Source organism: Aegilops tauschii, chromosome 6 (genome assembly GCF_002575655.3).
Source record: "Aegilops tauschii subsp. strangulata cultivar AL8/78 chromosome 6, Aet v6.0, whole genome shotgun sequence".
NCBI classification, from domain to species: Eukaryota; Viridiplantae; Streptophyta; class Magnoliopsida; order Poales; family Poaceae; genus Aegilops; species Aegilops tauschii.
The window spans coordinates 370,001,928-370,022,168 of record NC_053040.3 but is presented as its reverse complement, the minus strand read 5'-3'; the positions used below and the strand labels follow the sequence as shown (position 1 = coordinate 370,022,168).

Here is a 20,241-nt window from a genome sequence, read left to right as displayed (position 1 = left end):
AAAGTAGAACTTGATGAGGTAACTGTTGATACGTCTCCAACGTATCTATAATTTTTGATTGTTCCATGCTATTATATTATCTGTTTTGGATGTTTATGGGCTTTATTAAACACTTTTATATTATTTTTGGGACTAACCTATTAACCCAGAGCCCAGTGTCGGTTCCTGTTTTTCCCTTGTTTCAGTGTTTCGAAGAAAAGGAATATCAAATGGAGTCCAAACGGAATGAAACCTTCGGGAGAGTTATTTTTGGAACGGAAGCAATCAAGGAGACTTGGAGTGTACTGAAGGAAATATGCCCTAGAGGCAATAATAAAGTTATTATTTATTTCCTTATATCATGATAAATGTTTATTATTCATGCTAGAATTGTATTAACCGGAAACATAATACTTGTGTGAATACATAGACAAACAAAGTGTCACTAGTATGCCTCTACTTGACTAGCTCATTGATCAAAGATGGTTATGTTTCCTAGCCATTGACATAAGTTGTCATTTGATTAACGGGATCACATCATTAGGAGAATGATGTGATTGACCTGACCCATTCCGTTAGCTTAGCACTTGATCGTTTAGTACTCTGCTATTGCTTTCTTCATGACTTATACATGTTCCTATGACTATGAGATTATGCAACTCCCGTTTACCGGAGGAACACTTTGTGTGCTACCAAACGTCACAACGTAACTGGGTGATATAAAGGTGCTCTACAGGTGTCTCCGAAGGTACTCTTTGGGTTGGCGTATTTCGAGATTAGGATTTGTCACTCCGATTGTCGGAGAGGTATCTCTGGGCCCTCTCGGTAATGCACATCACTTAAGCCTTGCAAGAATTGCAACTAATGAGTTTGTTGCGAGATGATGTATTAAGGAACGAGTAAAGAGACTTGCCGGTAACGAGATTGAACTACGTATTAAGATACCGACGATCGAATCTCGGGCAAGTAACATACCGATGACAAAGGGAACAACGTATGTTGTTATGCGGTCTGACCGATAAAGATCTTCGTAGAATATGTGGGAGCCAATATGAGCATCCAGGTTCCGCTATTGGTTATTGACCGGAGACGTGTCTCCGTCATGTCTACATAGTTCTCGAACCCGTAGGGTCCGCACGCTTAACGTTTCGATGATAGTTATATTATGAGTTTATATGTTTTGATGTACCGAAGGTTGTTCGGAGTCCCGGATGTGATCACGGACATGACGAGGAGTCTCGAAATGGTCGAGACATAAAGACTGATATATTGGAAGCCTATGTTTGGATATCGGAAGTGTTCCGGGTGAAATCGGGATTTTACCGGAGTACCGGGAGGTTACCAGAACCCCTCGGCAACATAATGGGCCTTAGTGGGCCTAGGTGGAAGAGAGGAGAGGCGGCTAGGGCTGGGCCGCGCGCCCTTCCCCCTAGTCCGAATAGGACAAGGAGAAGGGGGCGACGCCCTCCTTCCTTCTTCTCCCTCTTCTCTTTCCCCCTCCCAAGTCCTAATCCAACTAGGAAAAGGGGGGGAGTCCTACTCCCGGTGGGAGTAGGACTCCTCCTGGCGCGCCCCAAGGCTGGCCGCACCTCCCCCCTTTGCTCCTTTATATACGGGGGCAGGGGGCAACCCCATAGACACAACAATTGATCATTGATCTCTTAGCCGTGTGCGGTGCCCCCCTCCACCATATTACACCTCGATAATATCGTAGCGGTGCTTAGGCGAAGCCCTGCGTCGGTAGAACAGCATCATCGTCACCATGTCGTCGTGCTGACGAAACTCTCCCTCAACACTCGGCTGGATCGGAGTTCGAGGGACGTCATCGAGCTGAACGTGTGCAGAACTCGGAGGTGCCGTGCGTTCGGTACTTGATCGGTCGGATCGTGAAGACGTATGACTACATCAACCGCGTTGTGTTAATGCTTCCGCTTTCGGTCTACGAGGGTACGTGGACAACACTCTCCCCTCTCGTTGCTATGCATCACCATGATCTTGCGTGTGCGTAGGTACTACGTTCCCCAACATGTACGTCTGGGAAGCAACGAGGTGGCCACGAGGCAGGGAGGCGCGCCTGCCCCCCTGGGCGCGCCCCCACCCTCGTGGGCCCCTCGTGGCTCCCCTGACCGACTTATTTCGCCTATATATGTCCATATACCCTAAAAACATCAGAGAACAGAATAGATCGGGAGTTACGCCACCGTAAGCCTCTGTAGCCACCAAAAACCAACCGGGACCCTATTCCGGCACCCTGCCGGAGGGGGTATCCCTCACCGGTGGCCATCTTCATCATCCCGACGCTCTCCATGACGAGGAGGGAGTAGTTCACCCTCGGGGCTAGGGTATGTACCAGTAGCTATGTGTTTGATCTCTCTCTCTCTCTCTCTCTCTCGTGTTCTTGAGGTGATACGATCTTGATGTATCGCGAGCTTTGCTATTATAGTTGGATCTTATGATGTTTCTCCCCCTCTACTCTCTTGTAATGGATTGAGTTTTCCCTTTGAAGTTATTTTATCGGATTGAGTCTTTAAGGATTTGAAAACACTTGATGTATGTCTTGCCGTGCTTATCTGTGGTGACAATGGGATATCACGTGATCCACTTGATGTATGTTTTGGTGATCAACTTGCGGGTTCCGCCCATGAACCTATGCATAGGGGTTGGCACACGTTTTCGTCTTGACTCTCCGGTAGAAACTTTGGGGCACTCTTTGAAGTTCTTTGTGTTGGTTGAATAGATGAATCTGAGATTGTGTGATGCATATCGTATAATCATACCCACGGATACTTGAGGTGACATTGGAGTATCTAGGTGACATTAGGGTTTTGGTTGATTTGTATCTTAAGGTGTTATTCTAGTACGAACTCTATGATAGATCGATCAAAAAGGATAACTTTGAGGTGGTTTCGTACCCTACCATAATCTCTTCATTTGTTCTCCACTATTAGTGACTTTGGAGTGATTCTTTGTTGCATGTTGAGGGATATTTATATGATCCAATTATGTTATTATTGTTGAGAGAATTTGCACTAATGAAAGTATGAACCCTAGGCCTTGTTTCAACGCATTGCAATACCGTTTGTGCTCACTTTTATCATTGGTTACCTTTCTTGTTTTTATATTTTCAGATTACAAAAACCTATATCTATCATCCATATTGCACTTGTATCACCATCTCTTCGCCGAACTAGTGCACCTATACAATTTACCATTGTATTGGGTGTGTTGGGGACACAAGAGACTCTTTGTTATTTGGTTGCAGGGTTGTTTGAGAGAGACCATCTTCAACCTACGCCTCCCACGGATTGATAAACCTTAGGTTATCCACTTGAGGGAAATTTGCTACTGTCCTACAAACCTCTGCACTTGGAGGCCCAACAACGTCTACAAGAAGAAGGTTGTGTAGTAGACATCAACTGTACCTACTCCCTTATTGGAAAGTAGTTCATCACAGAAATCAATTCCAATGATTCCTACAACAATTAGTGAGGAAGCTAATGATAATGATCATGAAACTTCTGATCAAGTTACTACCGAACCTCGTAGGTCAACCAGAGTAAGATCTGCACCAGAGTGGTACGGTAATCCTATTCTGGAGGTCATGTTACTTGACCATGACGAACCTACGAACTATGAGGAAGCGATGATGAGCCCAGATTCCGCGAAATGGCTTGAGGCCATGAAATCTAAGATGGGATCCATGTATGAGAACACAGTGTGGACTTTGGTTGACTTGCTCGATGATCGGCAAGCCATAGAGAATAAATGGATCTTCAAGAAGAAGACTGACGCTGACGGTAATGTTACTGTCTACAAAGCTCGACTTGTTGCAAAAGGTTTTCGACAAGTTCAAGGAGTTGACTACGACAAGACCTTCTCACCCGTAGCGATGCTTAAGTCCGTTCGAATCATGTTAGCAATTGCGGCATTTTATGATTATGAAATTTGGCAAATGGATGTCAAAATTGCATTCCTGAATGGATTTCTGGAAGAAGACTTCTATATGATGCAACCAGAAGGTTTTGTCGATCCAAAGGATGCTAACAAAGTGTGCAAGCTCCAGTGATCCATTTATGGACTGGTGCAAGCATCTCGGAGTTGGAATAAACGTTTTGATAGTGTGATCAAAGCATATGGTTTTATACAGACTTTTGGAGAAGTCTGTATTTACAAGAAAGTGAGTGGGAGCTCTGTAGCATTTCTAATATTATATGTGGATGACATATTGTTGATTGGAAATGATATAGAATTTCTGGATAGCATAAAAGGATACTTGAATAAGAGCTTTTCAATGAAAGACCTCGGTGAAGCTGCTTATATATTGGGCATCAAGATCTATAGAGATAGATCAAGACGCTTAATTGGACTTTCACAAAGCACATACCTTGATAAAGTTTTGAAGAAGTTCAAAATGGATCAAGCAAAGAAAGGGTTCTTGCCTGTATTACAAGGTGTGAAGTTGAGTCAGACTCAATGCCTGACCACTTCAGAAGATAGAGAGAAAATGAAAATCATTCCCCATGCCTCAGCCATAGGTTCTATCATGTATGCAATGTTGTGTACCAGACCTGATGTGTGCCTTGCTATTAGTTTAGCAGGGAGGTACCAAAGTAATCCAGGAGTGGATCACCGGACAGCAGTCAAGAACATCCTGAAATACCTGAAAAGGACTAAGGATATGATTCTTGTTTATGGAGGTGACAAAGAGCTCGTCGTAAATGGTTACGTCGATGCAAGCTTTGACACTGATCCGGATGACTCTAAGTCACAAACTGGATATGTATTTATATTGAATGATGGAGCTGTCAGTTGGTACAGTTCTAAACAGAGCGTCGTGGCGGGATCTACGTGTGAAGCGGAGTACATAGCTGCTTCGGAAGCAGCAAATGAAGGAGTCTGGATGAAGGAGTTCATATCCGATCTAGGTATCATACCTAGTGCATCGGGTCCAATGAAAATCTTTTGTGACAATACTGGTGTAATTGCCTTGGCAAAGGAATCCATATTTCACAAGAGAACCAAGCACATCAAGAGACGCTTCAATTCCATCTGCGGTCAAGTCAAGGAGGGAGACATAGAGATTTGCAAGATACATACGGATCTGAATGTTGCAGACCCGTTGACTAAGCCTCTCTCACGAGCAAAACATGATCAACACCAAGACTCCATGGGTGTTAGAATCATTACTATGTAATCTAGATTATTGACTCTATTATAAATGAGAGACTGAAGGAAATATGCCCTAGAGGAAATAATAAAGTTGTTATTTACATTTCCTTATATCATGATAAATGTTTATTATTCATGCTAGAATTGTATTAACCGGAAACTTAGTACATGTGTGAATACATAGACAAACAGAGTGTCCCTTGTATGCCTCTACTAGACTAGCTCGTTAATCAGAGATGGTTAAGTTTCCTAGCCATAGACATGTGTTGTCATTTGATGAACGGGATCACATCATTAGAGAATGATGTGATGGACAAGACCCATCCGTTAGCTTAGCACTATGATCGTTTAGTTTATTGCTATTGCTTTCTTCATGACTTATACATGTTCCTATGACTATGAGATCATGCAACTCCCGAATACCTGAGGAACACTTAGTGTGCTATCAAACGTCACAACGTAACCGGGTGATTATAAAGATGCTCTACAGGTGTCTCCGATGGTGTTTGTTGAGTTGTCATAGATCGAGATTAGGATTTGTCACTCCGATTGTCGGAGAGGTATCTCTGGGCCCTCTCGGTAATGCACATCACTATAAGCCTTGCAAGCAATGTGACTAATGAGTTAGTTGCGGGATGATGCATTACGGAACGAGTAAAGAGACTTGCCGGTAACGAGATTGAACTAGGTATGATGATACCGACTATTGAATCTCGGGCAAGTAACATACTGATGACAAAGGGAACAACGTATGTTGTTATGCAGTTTGAATGATAAAGATCTTCGTAGAATATGTAGGAGCCAATATGAGCATCCAGGTTTCGCTATTGGTTATTGACCGGAGATAAGTCTCGGTCATGTCTACATAGTTCTCGAACCCGTAGGGTCCGCACGCTTAACGTTCGATGACGATTCATATTATGAGTTTATGTGTTTTGATGTACCGAAGGTTGTTCAGTGTCCCGGATGAGATCACGGACATGACGAGGAGTCTCGAAATGGTCGAGACATAAAATTGATATATTGGACCATGTTGTTCGGACACCGGAAGTGTTCCGGAGAGTTTCGGATAAAACCGGAGTGCCGGAGGGTTACCGAACCCCCCGGGAAGTTATGGGCCTTAGTGGGCCTTAGGGGAGAGAGAGGGCAGCAGCCAGGAGGAGGCGCCCCCCCAAGGGGAGTCCGAATAGGACTAGGGGAGGGGGGCGCGACCCCTCTTTCCCTCTCCCTCTCCTTCCTTCTTCTCCTAGTTGGACTAGGAAAGGGGGAAACCTACTCCTACTAGGAGTAGGATTCCTCCCCCCTTGGCGCGCCCCTTGTGGCTGGCCGGCTGTCCTCCTCCTCCCCTCCTTTATATACGGGGGAGGGGGCACCCCATAGACACACAAGTTGATCTTTAGCCGTGTGCGGTGCCCCCCTCCACAGTTTTCCACCTCGGTCATATGTCGCAGTGCTTAGGCGAAGCCCTGTGTCGGTAACTTCATCATCACCGTCACCACGCCGTCGTGCTGACGAAAGTCTCCCTCGACCTCAGCTGGATCTAGAGTTCGAGGGACGTCACCGAGCTGAACGTGTGCAGATCGCGGAGGTGCCGTGCGTTCGGTACTTGATCGGTTGGATCGGGAAGACGTTCGACTACATCAACCGCGTTACTAAACGCTTCCGCTTTCGGTCTACGAGGGTACGTGGACACACTCTCCCCGCTCGTTGCTATGCTTCTCCTAGATAGATCTTGCATTATCAGAGGATTTTTTTCGAAATACTACGTTCCCCAACAGCACCGGTTGCCTCCTCCTCCGCCCTCTCCCCCACGTGTTGCAACTCCATCACCGCAGCACTCCCCCCTCCCTGCAGCAGCTGGTTGTGCGTAACCACGGGGACGAGCTGACGGAGCGGAGAAATGGCGAGATCCAGAAGCGGGAGAAAAAGGTAGGGGATGAAACAGAGGGAAACACGTGGTTTGTGCGGCCTGTGGTTCGTGCGAAGGGATAAGAGTGGAGAGCGGTGCGTGGGGCCAGTGCACAACACGTGTCGAGCAGAAGGAGCATTTTACGGGAGGAAGAAATCAACCGGATGAAAGCAAACATTTCCCATTAAACAAAAGGTCAATGATTTACGAAAAGTTCATCAACGTAAAAAAACAGTTCACAAAACAGAAAAAAATCATCATTTTTTTAAGATCACCATATTGAAAACAGTTCACGAAACTGAAAAAATTCGTCAATTTTTTTAAAAAATTCACCATTTTGAAAACAGTTCACAAAATTGAAAAAATTCATCAATTTAAAAATAAGTTCATCTAATTTGAAAAAAAAAGTTCATTGAATTTGAAAAAAGTTCTTCAATTTCGAAAAAGGTTCATCAAATCTGAAGAAAGTTCGTCAAATTTGAAAAAAAGTTCATTGAATTTTTAAATAAGTTCATCAAATTTAAAAAAAGTTGATCAATTGAAAGAAAGTTCATCGAATTTTAAAGAAAGTTCACCGAATTTTAAAATAAGTTCATCATAATGTTAAAAAGTTCATTCATTTAAAAAAAGTTAATCGAGTTTGAAAAAGTTCATTGAAATTGACAAAAGTTCATCGATTTAATGAAAAAGTTCACAAATTAGAAAAGAGATATCGTCTATTTGTAAACATTTCACGCATTTAAGAAAAAAAGAAAACAGGAAACAAAAAAAGAAAGGGAAAGAACACAGAGAACATAAAGGGCATTTCCTGTATGTATGAAAAGACGGAAAGGATATTTGTATACTCGAGTTAGGGTTGTGGCCTAGTGGTTTGAGGAGTTGGCTATTGACGGAGAGATCGTTGGTTTGATTCTTGGCTGCGCACATTTTTCTTTCCTTTTTTGAGTTTCCAAACAGGGAAAAGAATGGTAGTTGGGCCGACCCCAGCTAGCGCCGCTGCAGGCGCCAGTTTGCGGAAACAGGCTATAACCGGCGCGTGCAGCGCCAAATAGGAAATGCCGGTTTGGACTGGACCAAAAGTCCTCCAGCTGGTGCTGGTCGTGGGTTAGCGAAACCAGCCTGTGGTGATGGTAGAAAAAAAGAAAAAAAAAACTGAGTGCTAATTTAGCGCATGTGGCCATTATCACATTGAGTTACAGCATCTGCAATTGGACTCGCATAATATGAACCCCCAATGTCGGTAGAGCCATACGAACGTGTTAGCCACTTACCCCTCAAATATCCGCGTCCAGAGTCTTCCTCCTTATGCAAATCGTCACATCCATACGATCTACTTCCTCCATCTATGAATAAGCGTATGTACAGAAATTTTAGGTCAAATTATGCGATTGTACTGTGATGAAAAAACAATGAAGTCAGGTTTAAGCTTCAATGTGTACTTGTGTTAAATTTATGTTAGCCAGGCGGACGGCCCCACGCATCTAAAAAAAAGTCAGCACTACACTTGCACCGCATCCAAGGTTTCTCTTCGTGCATACGCAACGGCGAGATTTGCTATCAGATTCTTCAAATCAATTCAAGGATTCAAATGGCGATGTTTGTGGCTCCCGAACGCTTGTCCTTAGGCCAAGTGCACAAAGACTTTCCAGCTGTCATCGACAAGGTCAGGCCGGCTCCAGCATGGGAGCGGCGACATCGGTACGTCGGCAGCTCGTTCTAGCGGCAACAATGGCTGTTCAGGCGTCCATGGTCCTCGATGTGATTTTTATTAGTCTGAGCGTTTGTACTTTCGGTGAATTTTTATAATAAATCTGATATTTTCGAAAAAGAAGCAGTACCAACAACAATCTGATGACATGGACTGAACCAGGCCCGCATCGAAGCACGACGCATTTCTTAATCCTATCCGGCCACGTCGCCCTTCCCCTCTTCCACCTTCTTCCGCTCCCGTGGAGAGCCGCGCCGGGCCCCGCACACTGCCTGTCCCTGTCCCCGTCCCTGTGCGGATGGATCACGATTCACGGCCTCACGCCACAGGAGGAGGCCACTGGCGACTCGCTGGAAACATATGGCCAGGACGTTTCGGGCGATTTTTGTAGCGCCGACCCGAGAGCTCGTGGCCAGGAGCCGCCCATTTGCGGCGAGCGCGAGCGAAAGGCACGCCTATCCGACCCACTTGCCGCTTCCAGAGCCGCGCCGCGTGTCGGCCCCCCGCGACCCAACGCCGGCTGACGTGTCATAAAGCGCACGGAAAGATCACCCCGGCCCTCCCTTTTCGTTATCCTCTCGCGATTTTTCTACTCCGTCCGCCCGCACAGTCACGGGCGCATGTGCCTGTGGCGCCCCAACAAATCTCGTGGCTGGGATATTTCCGCGGGTTTTTTCTTAGGATTTTCTTCCTCTGGAGCACAGGTAGGCCGTCGATGGTCTAAAAACGGTTCACCTTCTACCGATAGGAGAGAAGTGAGCGTGTCCATGGCCTGCTTCAGCATGTGGCGAATGATCGGACGGGATTGAGCAGCCCTATGGTTAAGGCGGCCCTGTGATTTCCTCCGGTGCAAGCCGACGCCGCGCCGCGCCGCGCCGAGCGAGCGAGCACGCGTTGCATGCAGGCAGGCAGGCAGGCGCCACGAGCCAGGCGGAGAGGAGAGCTCATGTTCTCACACGCGTTGGAGGCCAAGTTTTACGGTGGCAAACGGCACATGACAGCGAGTGAGGCGGAGGAGGAGCCACAGCCACAAGAACGAGCGGCTCAAACCGCAGGGTTTATATTTTTGTTTTTTTTTCTCCGCGAGGGCGCCGGGAAGATGGAAAAATCCCGTCCGACGTGGCGCGCCCCTCCATGCTCTTTTTCTCCCGTCCCCTCACTCGCCAGCGCGCTGGGCCCCCCACGTAACGTACCCCTCTCTTTTATGCGACTCCCCTCTCCTCGTCCCCTCTCCCGACTCCTCTCGTCTCTCGCCTCTTCGCCTCTCTTCTCTTCTCCTGCCTGCCCCTCCCTCCTCGCGCTCCATCGACAACGAGCACCTCGTCTTGTTCTTGGTCTTGGCTTTTGGTGTGGCGACGTTGGGTAGTGTGATTATCTTGTTCTCGCTGGCAGGAGATGGCCTGTACGCAGGTAATTCATCCACACTTCTTCCGGGTGCGATCGACTTAAAATGGTGCTCTCGATCGGAAGCAGAGTATGGATGCTCATGCTTCTTCTTCTCCGTGGTACGTGCTTGCTTGCAGGAGAACGCCATGGCAACCGACGAAAGCACGGCGGATCATCGCGGGAGTCGTCCGAGTTCCCACGACATGGATTTATCAGGGGATGACCACGTGCCAAAGGTACCGCAGTTTCCTGCGTAAAACCCGCGTGTTTGTGTTTGTGTTTGTGTTTGCAACCGCCCCCCTAAATCGAACGAATTTGTTGCTCGACCAGGCACGCAAGCCGTACACCATCACGAAGCAGCGGGAGAAGTGGACCGAGGAAGAGCACAAGCGCTTCCTGGAGGCCCTGCAGCTGCACGGCCGCGCCTGGCGCCGCATACAAGGTAACGATCGCGCGCCCGTGGAACGAGCCAACCAATTTCGCACGCTCGGTTCGCTCACCCTTTCTCTGTGCGCGCTCTCGTAGAGCACATAGGCACCAAGACGGCAGTGCAAATCCGGAGCCACGCGCAGAAGTTCTTCTCTAAGGTCGGCTCGCCTTCCCTCACCATCTAACCAACTGTCTCATCTCACCTCTCGGCCATGATTTTTTTTAATTCGTGAACTCGCTGCCAAAGTAAGTCACGGATCATCCATGGGAGGTCCGTGAGCAGATGACGTCGGTTTTACCAGCCGCGGATTTTCCTGACGCCGGATTCGCCTCGCGCTCTGCAGGTCACCAGAGAGTCGTCCGGGAGCTGCAGCGGCTCGGGCGCCGCGGCCGCGACGGCGACGGCGGCGATCCAGATCCCCCCGCCGCGGCCCAAGAGGAAACCGACGCACCCGTACCCGCGCAAAGCGGACGACGGCGCGGCGGCCGGCGGTAAGCACGCCCCGGGGCTCACGCATCTGGAGAGGCCTCCCGTGCGGATGGGCGAGCAGGAGGAAGGGTCGCCGACGTCGGTGCTGACCGCGTCGCGGGTCGAGGCCTCCGGTGGCCGCTTCTCCTACAACTCCAGCGGCAGCAGGTCGCCGGTTCCGTCGGCCGCCGGCTCCCTCTACGGCTCGTCGGTGGACAGAGGGGACGGCTGCCTCTCGCCTAATACGACTAAGGTACCGTACTCTTTTCTAATATCAAATATCAATATAAAAAAGATAATTACTAATGCGCTCTCGCCTGAAATTCCTTAAATTTCAGTCAATCGTCTTAGACTTAAGTTTGCCTTGAGATTAAAACCGATTGGCCATATACTCAATAGATCTAAAGGTGGTTGAAATTAACGGAATATAAGAAAATTCCAGTTGCATAGATGCTCTCATTAAAAAAAATTGGATTAGATTAATGGTCTGTTTAGGGCACATCTAGATGTGTCCTAGATATTGCACGTCTAAGTGACTCCGTCAAATTTAAAAGAAAAGAAAAAAAGACAAAAGAAAATGGTTGCACGAATCTTAGCATATTTTTTTTCTAGAGTAGCTTTATAGAAGGCAGAATATCAGTTACAAGAAATTACGCTCGCTGCGAACAATGAGAGTAGCACAAACACTGTTAGATTAATTATGAAGAAAGAGCCCAAATTCGAGCCAAGTTTGGCTTCACCCAGCTCCTCATATAAGGATGAGTGGTTTAATAAGAGGATAAAGGCTAAACACCACATGGGACATAAACAAGTAATACTGACATCACTTCGAGAAGAAAACAAACTCCAGACATCCTCCCTGTGAATTTTTACCTAACATGATCTGTTCATCTGCTATTTTCTGCAGCTATATGATCTGCTTTAACACCTCCGGTACCTTTCAATTCTAACACATTTCTGAAATGCCAATTTCAGGCTTCAGAGTTCACTGCAAATGGTGATGTCAAAGAGGGGTCATGTACAGGATCAGCGACATCAGTCCTTAAGCTATTCGGCAAGAAAGTCGTGGTGAATGATTCATTCCAGAAGCCGAATACCAGCACCGGCAACCCGCAGAATGGTGGCGACGTCGGAACTGAAGCTTCAGACGATACAACCACACAAGGAAGCAGAAACCTACCTTCTGGCGGTGCCACAGAAGGAAGCTCATGGAATCCATGGCCGAGCAGCATGCAGCAGTTTGTGTATTTTGTTCCTCAACCGGATGGTTTCGCCACACAATCTGCGGTGCCATGGTTTGGCACCCTGCCTGGTGCAATGTTCTACCAGCAAGCCATGGCTCCAAATCAGCACCAGCGCCATCGCTCAGAGACCGCAGACCACAAGTTCATGCAGAGGGAAGGATCCTGGACAGGATCAAACACTGGCCCTGGATCAGCTGCGCATAATTCAGATGCTGCCGACTCCCGAGGGAGAGGAAACAGCAGTGAGAGCGACAAAACGCCTGTGCCGCGGTTAACAAAGTGCGAGAGCTCTGTTTCGGTCAGTCTGCAAAGAGGTTTCATGCCATACAAGAGATGCGCGGCCGAGAGCGAATCGCTGCGGTCGGAGGCGCCCAGAGAGGAGACCGACGGTGAGTTGACGAGGCTGTGCTTGTGACAGCCGAAGATTCGACACGCTCTTCACAGTTTAGATGTTTGCTAGTTTTGCTCTAGACTCTTGAGCTGGTGGTGTGATCTGCAGTGGGAAGAAGCGACCACTCATCCTGCTGGTTTTGCCTGTCGGTATGTCGCACTTCTCCGAAGCAGCTCGAAGCCGCATTAGATTGAGCATTTCTGGTTCTTGCTCGTGAATATATATAGTTGGAATATGTAGTATCCATGTTTTTGTTCTCTACAGAGTGTCTCTGCAGTTTTTCCCCCAAATCGGGAGGCTCAGAGTTCAGTGTTGTTGCCTGTATCAACCTGGGCCTGAGAGAGGGTTGTCGTAGTCTTAACTGCATGTTGTAAGCTAGGCAGGCTTGTATCACTCTGTAGTCTGCATTCTGTAAAACATATGATAGGCAGAAGACGAACAAAAACGTCGAATGCTCTGTATATCTAAAGTATAACATAATATACCTGGACTTGGGTCTGTGCATTCATCTTCTTTCCAGGAAATGTTTTTAGATAAATTGCAAGGTATTTCTACAGCAATCAGCTTGCCAGTTATGACGAGCTACTTGTTTTCGTCTTGTAGAACATTTTTTTTTTGCCTGGAAACTTGTACTGCCTTATGCACAATGTTGTTGCGGCAGCACCAACAGGGCTAGGGCGGCGACAGCAGGCGGCTCAGGTGCGGCACGCGACAGAGGGGAGATGCGTAGCCGTGGAGCTCTGCGAAAGCGGGGAGGAGCTAGCAGGCAGGGGGAGCTTCAAAACCAGCCGTTCCGGTACGTTTTTGCTCTCGCACTATGTGACTCAGATCAGGAAGGCAACGCCAATGAATCCACACTACAAACTTGCATCCGAGTTCTGACTTCTGAGTGATCGGATCACTCAAGAGGAGGCATCATAACCCTAATCCAACTCAACTCAGACCTACCCTCTGTACATCATATAGGGGTTAACCATGGAGTACAATGCAAGTGGTAATGTTGCAATTTAGTTCTGCAAACTGCCTCTCAGGGACCAAATAATGGTGTCCCGATTCCTTTGCTTCCATCATTCCATCTATTGCCATTACTGAACAGTACCATCTTTCAGTGTGTTTACTACTCCATCGGTTCACAAAAAGATGTTTTGGATATTTCATTATGGACTACATACGGACTGAAATGAGCGAACAAACACATTAAAACGTGTCTATAAACATCCGATTCACAAAAAGGTTAGAACATCTTATATTTGTGAACGGAGGGAGTATTTGGAATCCATTGCCATTTACAATGTCAGTCGGTTGTCACAGCTGGTTACTCTGTCACCTGTTCCGTGCCGCTGTACTTTGCAAACACCTTGCTCTCGTTCGCTTCCCACCATTTTTGTGCTTCCTTCTCGCCAAAGTGCTTCCGGCTGTAGGATTGTTCGAAAGAGCATATTATCACACAAGTAAATTATCTAGGGAATGTGTGTGTATCAAAGGCCTTTTTGGAGTTACCTGAACCGGATGCGCTTGACGCCTTTGTTTCCACCGGGGGATGTGACAACGGTCACATACACCCCGCGCTCGATTTGCTCGATCGTGCCATTGGGATCAACAGGAGGAATGGTGGCATCATTTTCCCCGGCATAGGTATTGCTGTTACTTGGTGCTCTTCTGCCATTTCTATGCGTGGCTGAGCCTTTCGCCACAGCTGCGCTTGAAGACTGTATACGTTCCCTGTCCACTTGCTGATGGTGATCCCTGATGCTGCTCAGCTGTTGAAATTTGCCGGTGACAGGGTTTTTGTCTGGTGGGTCTGGTAATTCTGCTTTTACTGGTTGTCCATGGCTAGGTATAGTTATGGAGTTGTATGATTGCCCACCAGCTAAATCAATCTTCTTTGATAAAGTATTCTTCTGCACAATTTGCGCCAGACAACTTATTTTACATAAATACTCAGTTTCTGAATAGGTTGGGAATTGACATAGGTCAGAGTTATACCTGATTGGTTAAAACCTTTATAATTTCTTTTGCAGCTTTGCACTTTGCTGCTTCATTCATGATAATCAGCCAGGTTTCCTCGACTTTTCGTTTGTACAACTGAACCTTCAGGCTTCTATGCCGGCATTGTTCTGCTAGGGTGGTCACCTGCTTAGATGAGAACAACATGACTATTAAGATCAATGCTTGCCATTTTCAAATAAAAATAAGTTAATAGTTAGTGAAAATATAATGTATCATTTAAAAGGAGGACAAAAAAATCTGACATTGCAAACAATGTTATACTCTATGAATTACCTGTGCTTGAAGCTGTTTTACTTCTCCTAGTAATATATTCTCTGTCGAATCTAATTCTGCTTTCAAATTAGTAGCTGTTTCTGGCATAGAGCTGGTACCTTTTGGGGGCACTGGTTCAGGCATTCTCTGTGTAAGAGAAACGTCGACTGTCTGTTTATTTGGTATGGAACAGCATGGAATGTTGTTTCGTGCACATTTAAATTGACTGGGGCACTCTACTTGCCCCCATCTCTGTGTTTTCAGTTGAACCGGTGCAGCCAAGTCCTGATTTCTCTGATTGGAACCCTGTGCCGTTGTCATCTTTTCCATGATAGAATTTGCTTCCTTGAATATGCGTGACAACTTTGGTGTATATGGTCTTATTTCTGTTGGAAATGCCTCCTCCTTTTGGATTGCTGATTGTGAACTTAGTGTGCCATGTCCTTCAATTTTCTGCAGTTGAGTGAAACACACATCGCAAACACGGTACCTTTTGCTCCTATCTGGCCCAAGAGCTGCCCTTGAAACCTTGTTACTGCTGCAGGAATTGCAGAACATGGAACCACAGTTGTAGCAGTTGTGCTTCTTCCTTGTAAAGGTGAAAGACAACTGACAACTGCTGCACACAGATTGATCCTTGCCTGAGATAGACCTATGTAAACAAACGGCAAGAGTGAAATTGGAACCGCAGGCTATACTGTCTACTTGCTTATCTTCCAAGGACTCCACTAGAGTTGGGGAGCTCCTGTCAGTATAGTCACCTAAACCAAGTTGACCTTCTGTGCCTTTGCCCCAGGTATACACCTTTCCATTCATTGTCAAAACTGCAACATGGGAAGAGCCTGATGATATATCTCTGACAAACTCAGTCTTGAGAGGCCCTTCAACTGAACAGATAGATGTGTCACTCAATCGGCGGTTGCCTAATGTGCTTCCAATGGTGAAAACAACACCTGTTATTGTAAGCACGACTGTCAGTGCCTTCGCACAGGATACCTGAGCAAAATCAGAATCATTGAGTGGCTTGACACAAGTCGGTACAAGCTTGGATTTTTTGTCAGCATGACCCAGCTTTCCTTTATCTGCATCACCCCAAGTGAACAGCTTCCCACTAGGAGCATTGCTCTTGACAGTGCCTAATATTTCCACAATGGCAGCTGTGTGCCATGGCCCACATGCCACAGCCTTGGCTCTCAACCCTTTCAGAGACTCTACTTCTTTGGGCCGAGCCACGCTCATCGTGTCGCCATGTCCAAGAACGCCAAATGTTCCGTCGCCATATGTGAACAGTTGACCAGAGGAGGATATGATTGCCGTGTGCCATTGGCCACATGCGATCTTCAGAACCGATACGCCATCCAAAGGATCAAACAGTTTGTGTGGGAACCATTGGCTTCTTTGACACTGATCATCCCACAGACCCAAGCTGTGAGTCCCTTCACCCCACTCATAAAGTTCTCCTGAAATTGCAAGTGCACAGGTGTGCTTTGCCCCAAATGCAATAGCCTTCATAGGGATAGAGCTAAGAGATTTGATAATCGTAGGCTCGGAGACACTGACACTCACTTTGTGTCCCAATATCCCACCACTCTCCTTTCCCCAAGAGAAGACCTCCCCTTGCTTAGTAACTATTGCTGCATGTTTCTCTCCACAGGCGACGTTCTGCACGTCAAGAATCTGGGTTGGCTTCAATAACCTTGGAAGTGAAACATTATCTTTTGGTGCATCTCCATTCTCCAACACACTGCCTGGAACTTCTCCCCAGGCAAAGATGTCCTTCAGAGAATCTATTCCACATGCCATGTGTGATCCTTCAGAAGCTTTCAGTTTAGGCATTTGGGTAATTCCCTCCTGAATTTTTGCAGCCACTGGTATATCCATGAAACTGTTTTTAACTCTATTTACCATTTCAGGAGTAATTCTTTCCAAGTAGAAATCTAGGTCTGACCATGTTCTCTGCCTTGGAGTGACGAATGCTTCTGAGCAATCCAGACTGCTCTTCGATACTTTGTTCTGTATCAACCTAGGACTGCCATACAGTGAGTGTACCTTCACAAATAGATACTTCCATAAGCTATCAATTGAATATAACAATTTGAAAATACTAGTGGCTAAGGCATGGCAATTTACAGTCTTTCATAAGCTATCAGATGTATCGGCTTATTTAGTACTCCCTCTGTAAACTAATATAAGACATTTTAGATCACTATTTTAGTGGCCTAAAACATCTTATATTAGTTTACAGAGGGAGTACATCCTCTGTATGGAATTACTTGACTCTCAAACGGATGTACGGAGGGAGTAGTTATGAAAAAATATGCAGCTCCACAAAGTGTATCATTACCCACTTGACATTACATTAGTCTGGGTGTTACCTAATGATTGTATTATTATTTATATATTTGGAAAGTATAATTTATCAAAATGGCCAGAATTGTAACACTGCCTAACATGTTGGTTATTAATTTCGCAATTTCCTGAGCCGAGCAGTGGGTGGCCGCTGATTAACAGAAAACCAAAAGTTTTACTAAGCGTAATCTAGGAAAGGTCACAAGTCATGGTAAACTCATACTTGAACAAAGTAATCATGTTCTCACATAGAAATCATGACATGCATGGGTTCCAACCTGGGTGAACTTTCTTGTGTCATCTACTGAAAATAGCCTATTCCTTTGCTGAATATAGCTAGGAGGGCTATTTGTGCAACTGTTTATCCGACGGCTGCTTGTTGAATCAACCAAAAGAAGAGGACTATATAGAGCAGATACCAAGGCTGTTAGGCCTAGATACCAGCAGTCAGCTTGGTCCTTGTCTTTGCAGATCTGGGAAGACATGATTGTAAATAGATGTTAGAAAAGGCAGTTATACGAGGAACAAAGAGATTCTAAACTCAAGAATTCCAGGCCTAGTAGGAAATACCAAGTCCAGTGAGTATTCACCATTCTTGTATATGACTGACAAGGAGTGATGTTCCTTTTCTGGCCAATGCAAGCGCAAAAGATTTGTCTGCAAATACAGACATTCTAAGAATATGTATGCCTTCGTGTACTTGAATCATAATAATAAGTGTTTGGGGAAGAAAACCACATACTGTTTTCTGTCCGAGAACCACACTCGACACAGAACTCAAGCTCAGACTTTTTTCCCTCTCTTTGGAGTACCATATTAGCAGTTTTTCATCCTGCAAACCGAAAAAAAAAGTTATGTTGGGCTATTGTGATATGCCTTTTATTTTTTCTATACCTGAACTGTTTACAGTTACAAGTTTGAGTGCAATTATAAAATGCATTCTTGGTATGACAACAGAGAATGCATGACCAATCCTGAAAGCTACATTTGGAGTTATCTATTCATAGCGCGGTTGTAAATATATTATGTACTGTAAGGTATTTACATGTGGTTTGTTTGTCAGCAGCAACAAGGCGTGAAGGAGCATGATAAGAAGACGGGGACCATATGGACTGATGGAGACAGGTGGGTAAATCAGAAGAAGTTACTAAATGGTGTTGATCATTGCTGAGGTGGGATGATATAGTGAAGAACTTGAAGTCGAAAGCAACTTCTTGACCGTCGGTAATTTACCTTGGTATATGAGTTTCACGTGGACTTATTTCCGTATCGGTTTGATTTCAATTATTAATAAATATTGCGAGAAATTTCTGTTTGTAGAAAAAGTTCAAAAGTAAATAAACTTGTTCTCTAGTGCATTGTGTAAAAATGTTTTCACTGTTGAGTTTAACATGATTGATCAAATTTCCCGTACGTCCAGCCATCAGAAATCTGTAGCACTGCACCACAGCCATCTATATTATTTTCATTTTGAGGGAATTATACAGGTTTCTAGTGGTGATTGTATGAAGGTAGTGAAAGAACATGTAATTTTCTGATCTTGTAGTATTATGTAGTGCCAAAGAGCCTACTCACACATGATAGCCTGAACGGACAGAACCTGGGCTTCCCTCTCTTCCCGCACTTGAGTAGATGGGCGCCTTTCTTGAGAGCAACAATGGCCTGAAGAAAAGAAGTGAGAGATTAAACCATGTAACCGTAAACTCATGGCATGTGTCTTCTGCAGCATTGCTACTTCTTGTAGTACTTCCTCCGTAAAGAAATATAAGTGTGTTTAGACCACTACTTTAGTGATCTAAACACTCTTATATTTCTTTACAGAGGGGAGTATAAGTGAACACAAAAGGATCCAGGGAAGAAAACTGTGAAATGAACAACCCAAGCTGTTTCGAGCTTCGAAATATTATGAGACTGAAACGGATCACCGTGTTCTTTCTTCCAAGAAAATGCAGATGGCTGTGGTGAAAATGGTCGCCAAAAACAGCAGGAAGAAGAAGAAGAAGAACAGATCCGTCTATGCTGACAGGGATGCGGTGAATTACGAGTGGCCAAAGAAGAATCACTTGAGAAGGTGTGGGGCTTGCAGACAATCAGAAGAGGATGCAAGATGAGAACACTTGTTGCTTGCTGCAACGTACGTACCTGCTCGGCTCCTCTGGTTCCGGAGCTCCTCCCCTCAAGCTCCCCCGCCATTGCCGCGGGAAAAAGATCGGGCAGAAGAAACCTTGGCACTGGCAGCACCCTCCGGCTAAGCAGCTCGAGCCGCCTTTGGTCAACAGCGGGAGAAAGCGAAAGATAGCGGTAGAGCGACAGAAAGCAAGCGAGAAAGAAGAGGGGGCAGAGCTCGGGGAGGGAGGGAGGGAGGGAGGAAGTGAAGGAAGAAGGCGGGCTGGGCAGAGGCAGCTCCGGGACCGGGACCCGGAAAAAGGAAACAGTGGCGATTGTTGCCGCGTGTGTTTAAAGATGACGGACGGGGAAGAGACCCGAGCCTGCCTGCCTGGTGTGCTTTGCTTTGCTTTGCTCGACACATGCAGACACGGTTGCAGAGGTAAATCTTATTCATTCATTTCTCTCTGTTGGTTGCAGCACGCCCTGCTACCTACTTATTGCTACAATGTCGAATCTGTTTGCTTGTAGTTTAGTACTCCATTTACCATGCGGCCGTATGGCCAGGGCTGGCCTTTAGCTTTCTCCATCTGTTGGCGTGCGAGGAGAGAGGAAGCGGCTGTTTGTTTCTGTAGCAGTACATCTGTTCGAAAACTCATTGGCGTGGACGAGCTCGCCTGGTCACGTTATCACGAGCCGTCCACTCGTTCGAGGATATGCATCATACGTTGTATTACTTGGCATGTACGCGCCTCATTTAATGCCTATTGTGGACCGGAGGAGCTGACGTTGTGCCGATTGTGCAAACGGCAAGTAACGCCGGTTATGGGTTGTAGACGG

At 46.1% G+C, this 20,241-nt stretch overlaps 2 protein-coding genes across 5 annotated transcripts; one reads left to right on the top strand and one right to left on the bottom strand.

The window, feature by feature from the left end:
- Nucleotides 1-9,955: 9,955 nt before the first annotated feature.
- On the top strand, nucleotides 9,956-18,708 carry LOC109779708 (uncharacterized). Of its 3 annotated transcripts, XR_012187924.1 has the most exons (11): nucleotides 9,956-10,175; nucleotides 10,289-10,387; nucleotides 10,482-10,593; nucleotides 10,677-10,738; nucleotides 10,925-11,302; nucleotides 12,025-12,682; nucleotides 12,793-12,833; nucleotides 13,346-13,480; nucleotides 16,601-16,786; nucleotides 16,860-16,985; nucleotides 18,359-18,708. XR_012187924.1 is itself a non-coding variant. In XM_045229972.2 (7 exons), the coding sequence occupies exons 1-7, from the start codon at nucleotides 10,161-10,163 to the stop codon at nucleotides 12,876-12,878; spliced, it is 1,410 nt and encodes a 469-aa protein (XP_045085907.1). In that variant the 5' UTR covers nucleotides 9,956-10,160; the 3' UTR covers nucleotides 12,879-13,197. The 3 variants fall into 3 exon arrangements, 2 of the variants coding, with proteins under 2 accessions (XP_045085907.1, XP_020193937.1); XM_045229972.2 differs by lacking the exons at nucleotides 13,346-13,480; nucleotides 16,601-16,786; nucleotides 16,860-16,985; nucleotides 18,359-18,708 and having other exon boundaries at nucleotides 12,793-13,197; XM_020338348.3 differs by lacking the exons at nucleotides 13,346-13,480; nucleotides 16,601-16,786; nucleotides 16,860-16,985; nucleotides 18,359-18,708 and having other exon boundaries at nucleotides 9,961-10,175; nucleotides 12,025-13,197.
- Nucleotides 13,677-19,898, bottom strand: LOC109779707 (PH, RCC1 and FYVE domains-containing protein 1). 2 transcript variants are annotated; one of them, XM_020338347.4, is made up of 9 exons: nucleotides 19,438-19,898; nucleotides 18,871-18,957; nucleotides 18,038-18,127; nucleotides 17,866-17,952; nucleotides 17,574-17,768; nucleotides 14,968-16,995; nucleotides 14,671-14,817; nucleotides 14,185-14,585; nucleotides 13,677-14,099 (listed from the first exon to the last, which is right to left on the bottom strand). In XM_020338347.4, exons 1-9 carry the CDS (start codon nucleotides 19,486-19,488, stop codon nucleotides 14,000-14,002), a joined length of 3,186 nt encoding a protein of 1,061 aa, XP_020193936.1. In that variant the 5' UTR covers nucleotides 19,489-19,898; the 3' UTR covers nucleotides 13,677-13,999. The 2 variants fall into 2 exon arrangements, with proteins under 2 accessions (XP_020193936.1, XP_040248592.1); XM_040392658.2 differs by having other exon boundaries at nucleotides 17,544-17,768; nucleotides 19,438-19,694.
- Between the last annotated feature and the right edge of the window lie 343 nt (nucleotides 19,899-20,241).

Coding starts and splice junctions, on each gene's coding strand:
- LOC109779708 (XM_045229972.2), top strand. Junction 10,388..10,481: donor GGGATGACCACGTGCCAAAG/GTACCGCAGTTT, acceptor TTGCTCGACCAG/GCACGCAAGCCGTACACCAT. Junction 10,594..10,676: donor CGCCTGGCGCCGCATACAAG/GTAACGATCGCG, acceptor GCGCTCTCGTAG/AGCACATAGGCACCAAGACG.
- LOC109779707 (XM_040392658.2), bottom strand. CDS start 19,488: ATGGCGGGGGAGCTTGAGGGGAGGAGCTCCGGAACCAGAGGAGCCGAG. Junction 18,128..18,870: donor GTCCGTTCAGGCTATCATGT/GTGAGTAGGCTC, acceptor TTCGGTTTGCAG/GATGAAAAACTGCTAATATG. Junction 17,769..17,865: donor GTGAATACTCACTGGACTTG/GTATTTCCTACT, acceptor ATGTCTTCCCAG/ATCTGCAAAGACAAGGACCA.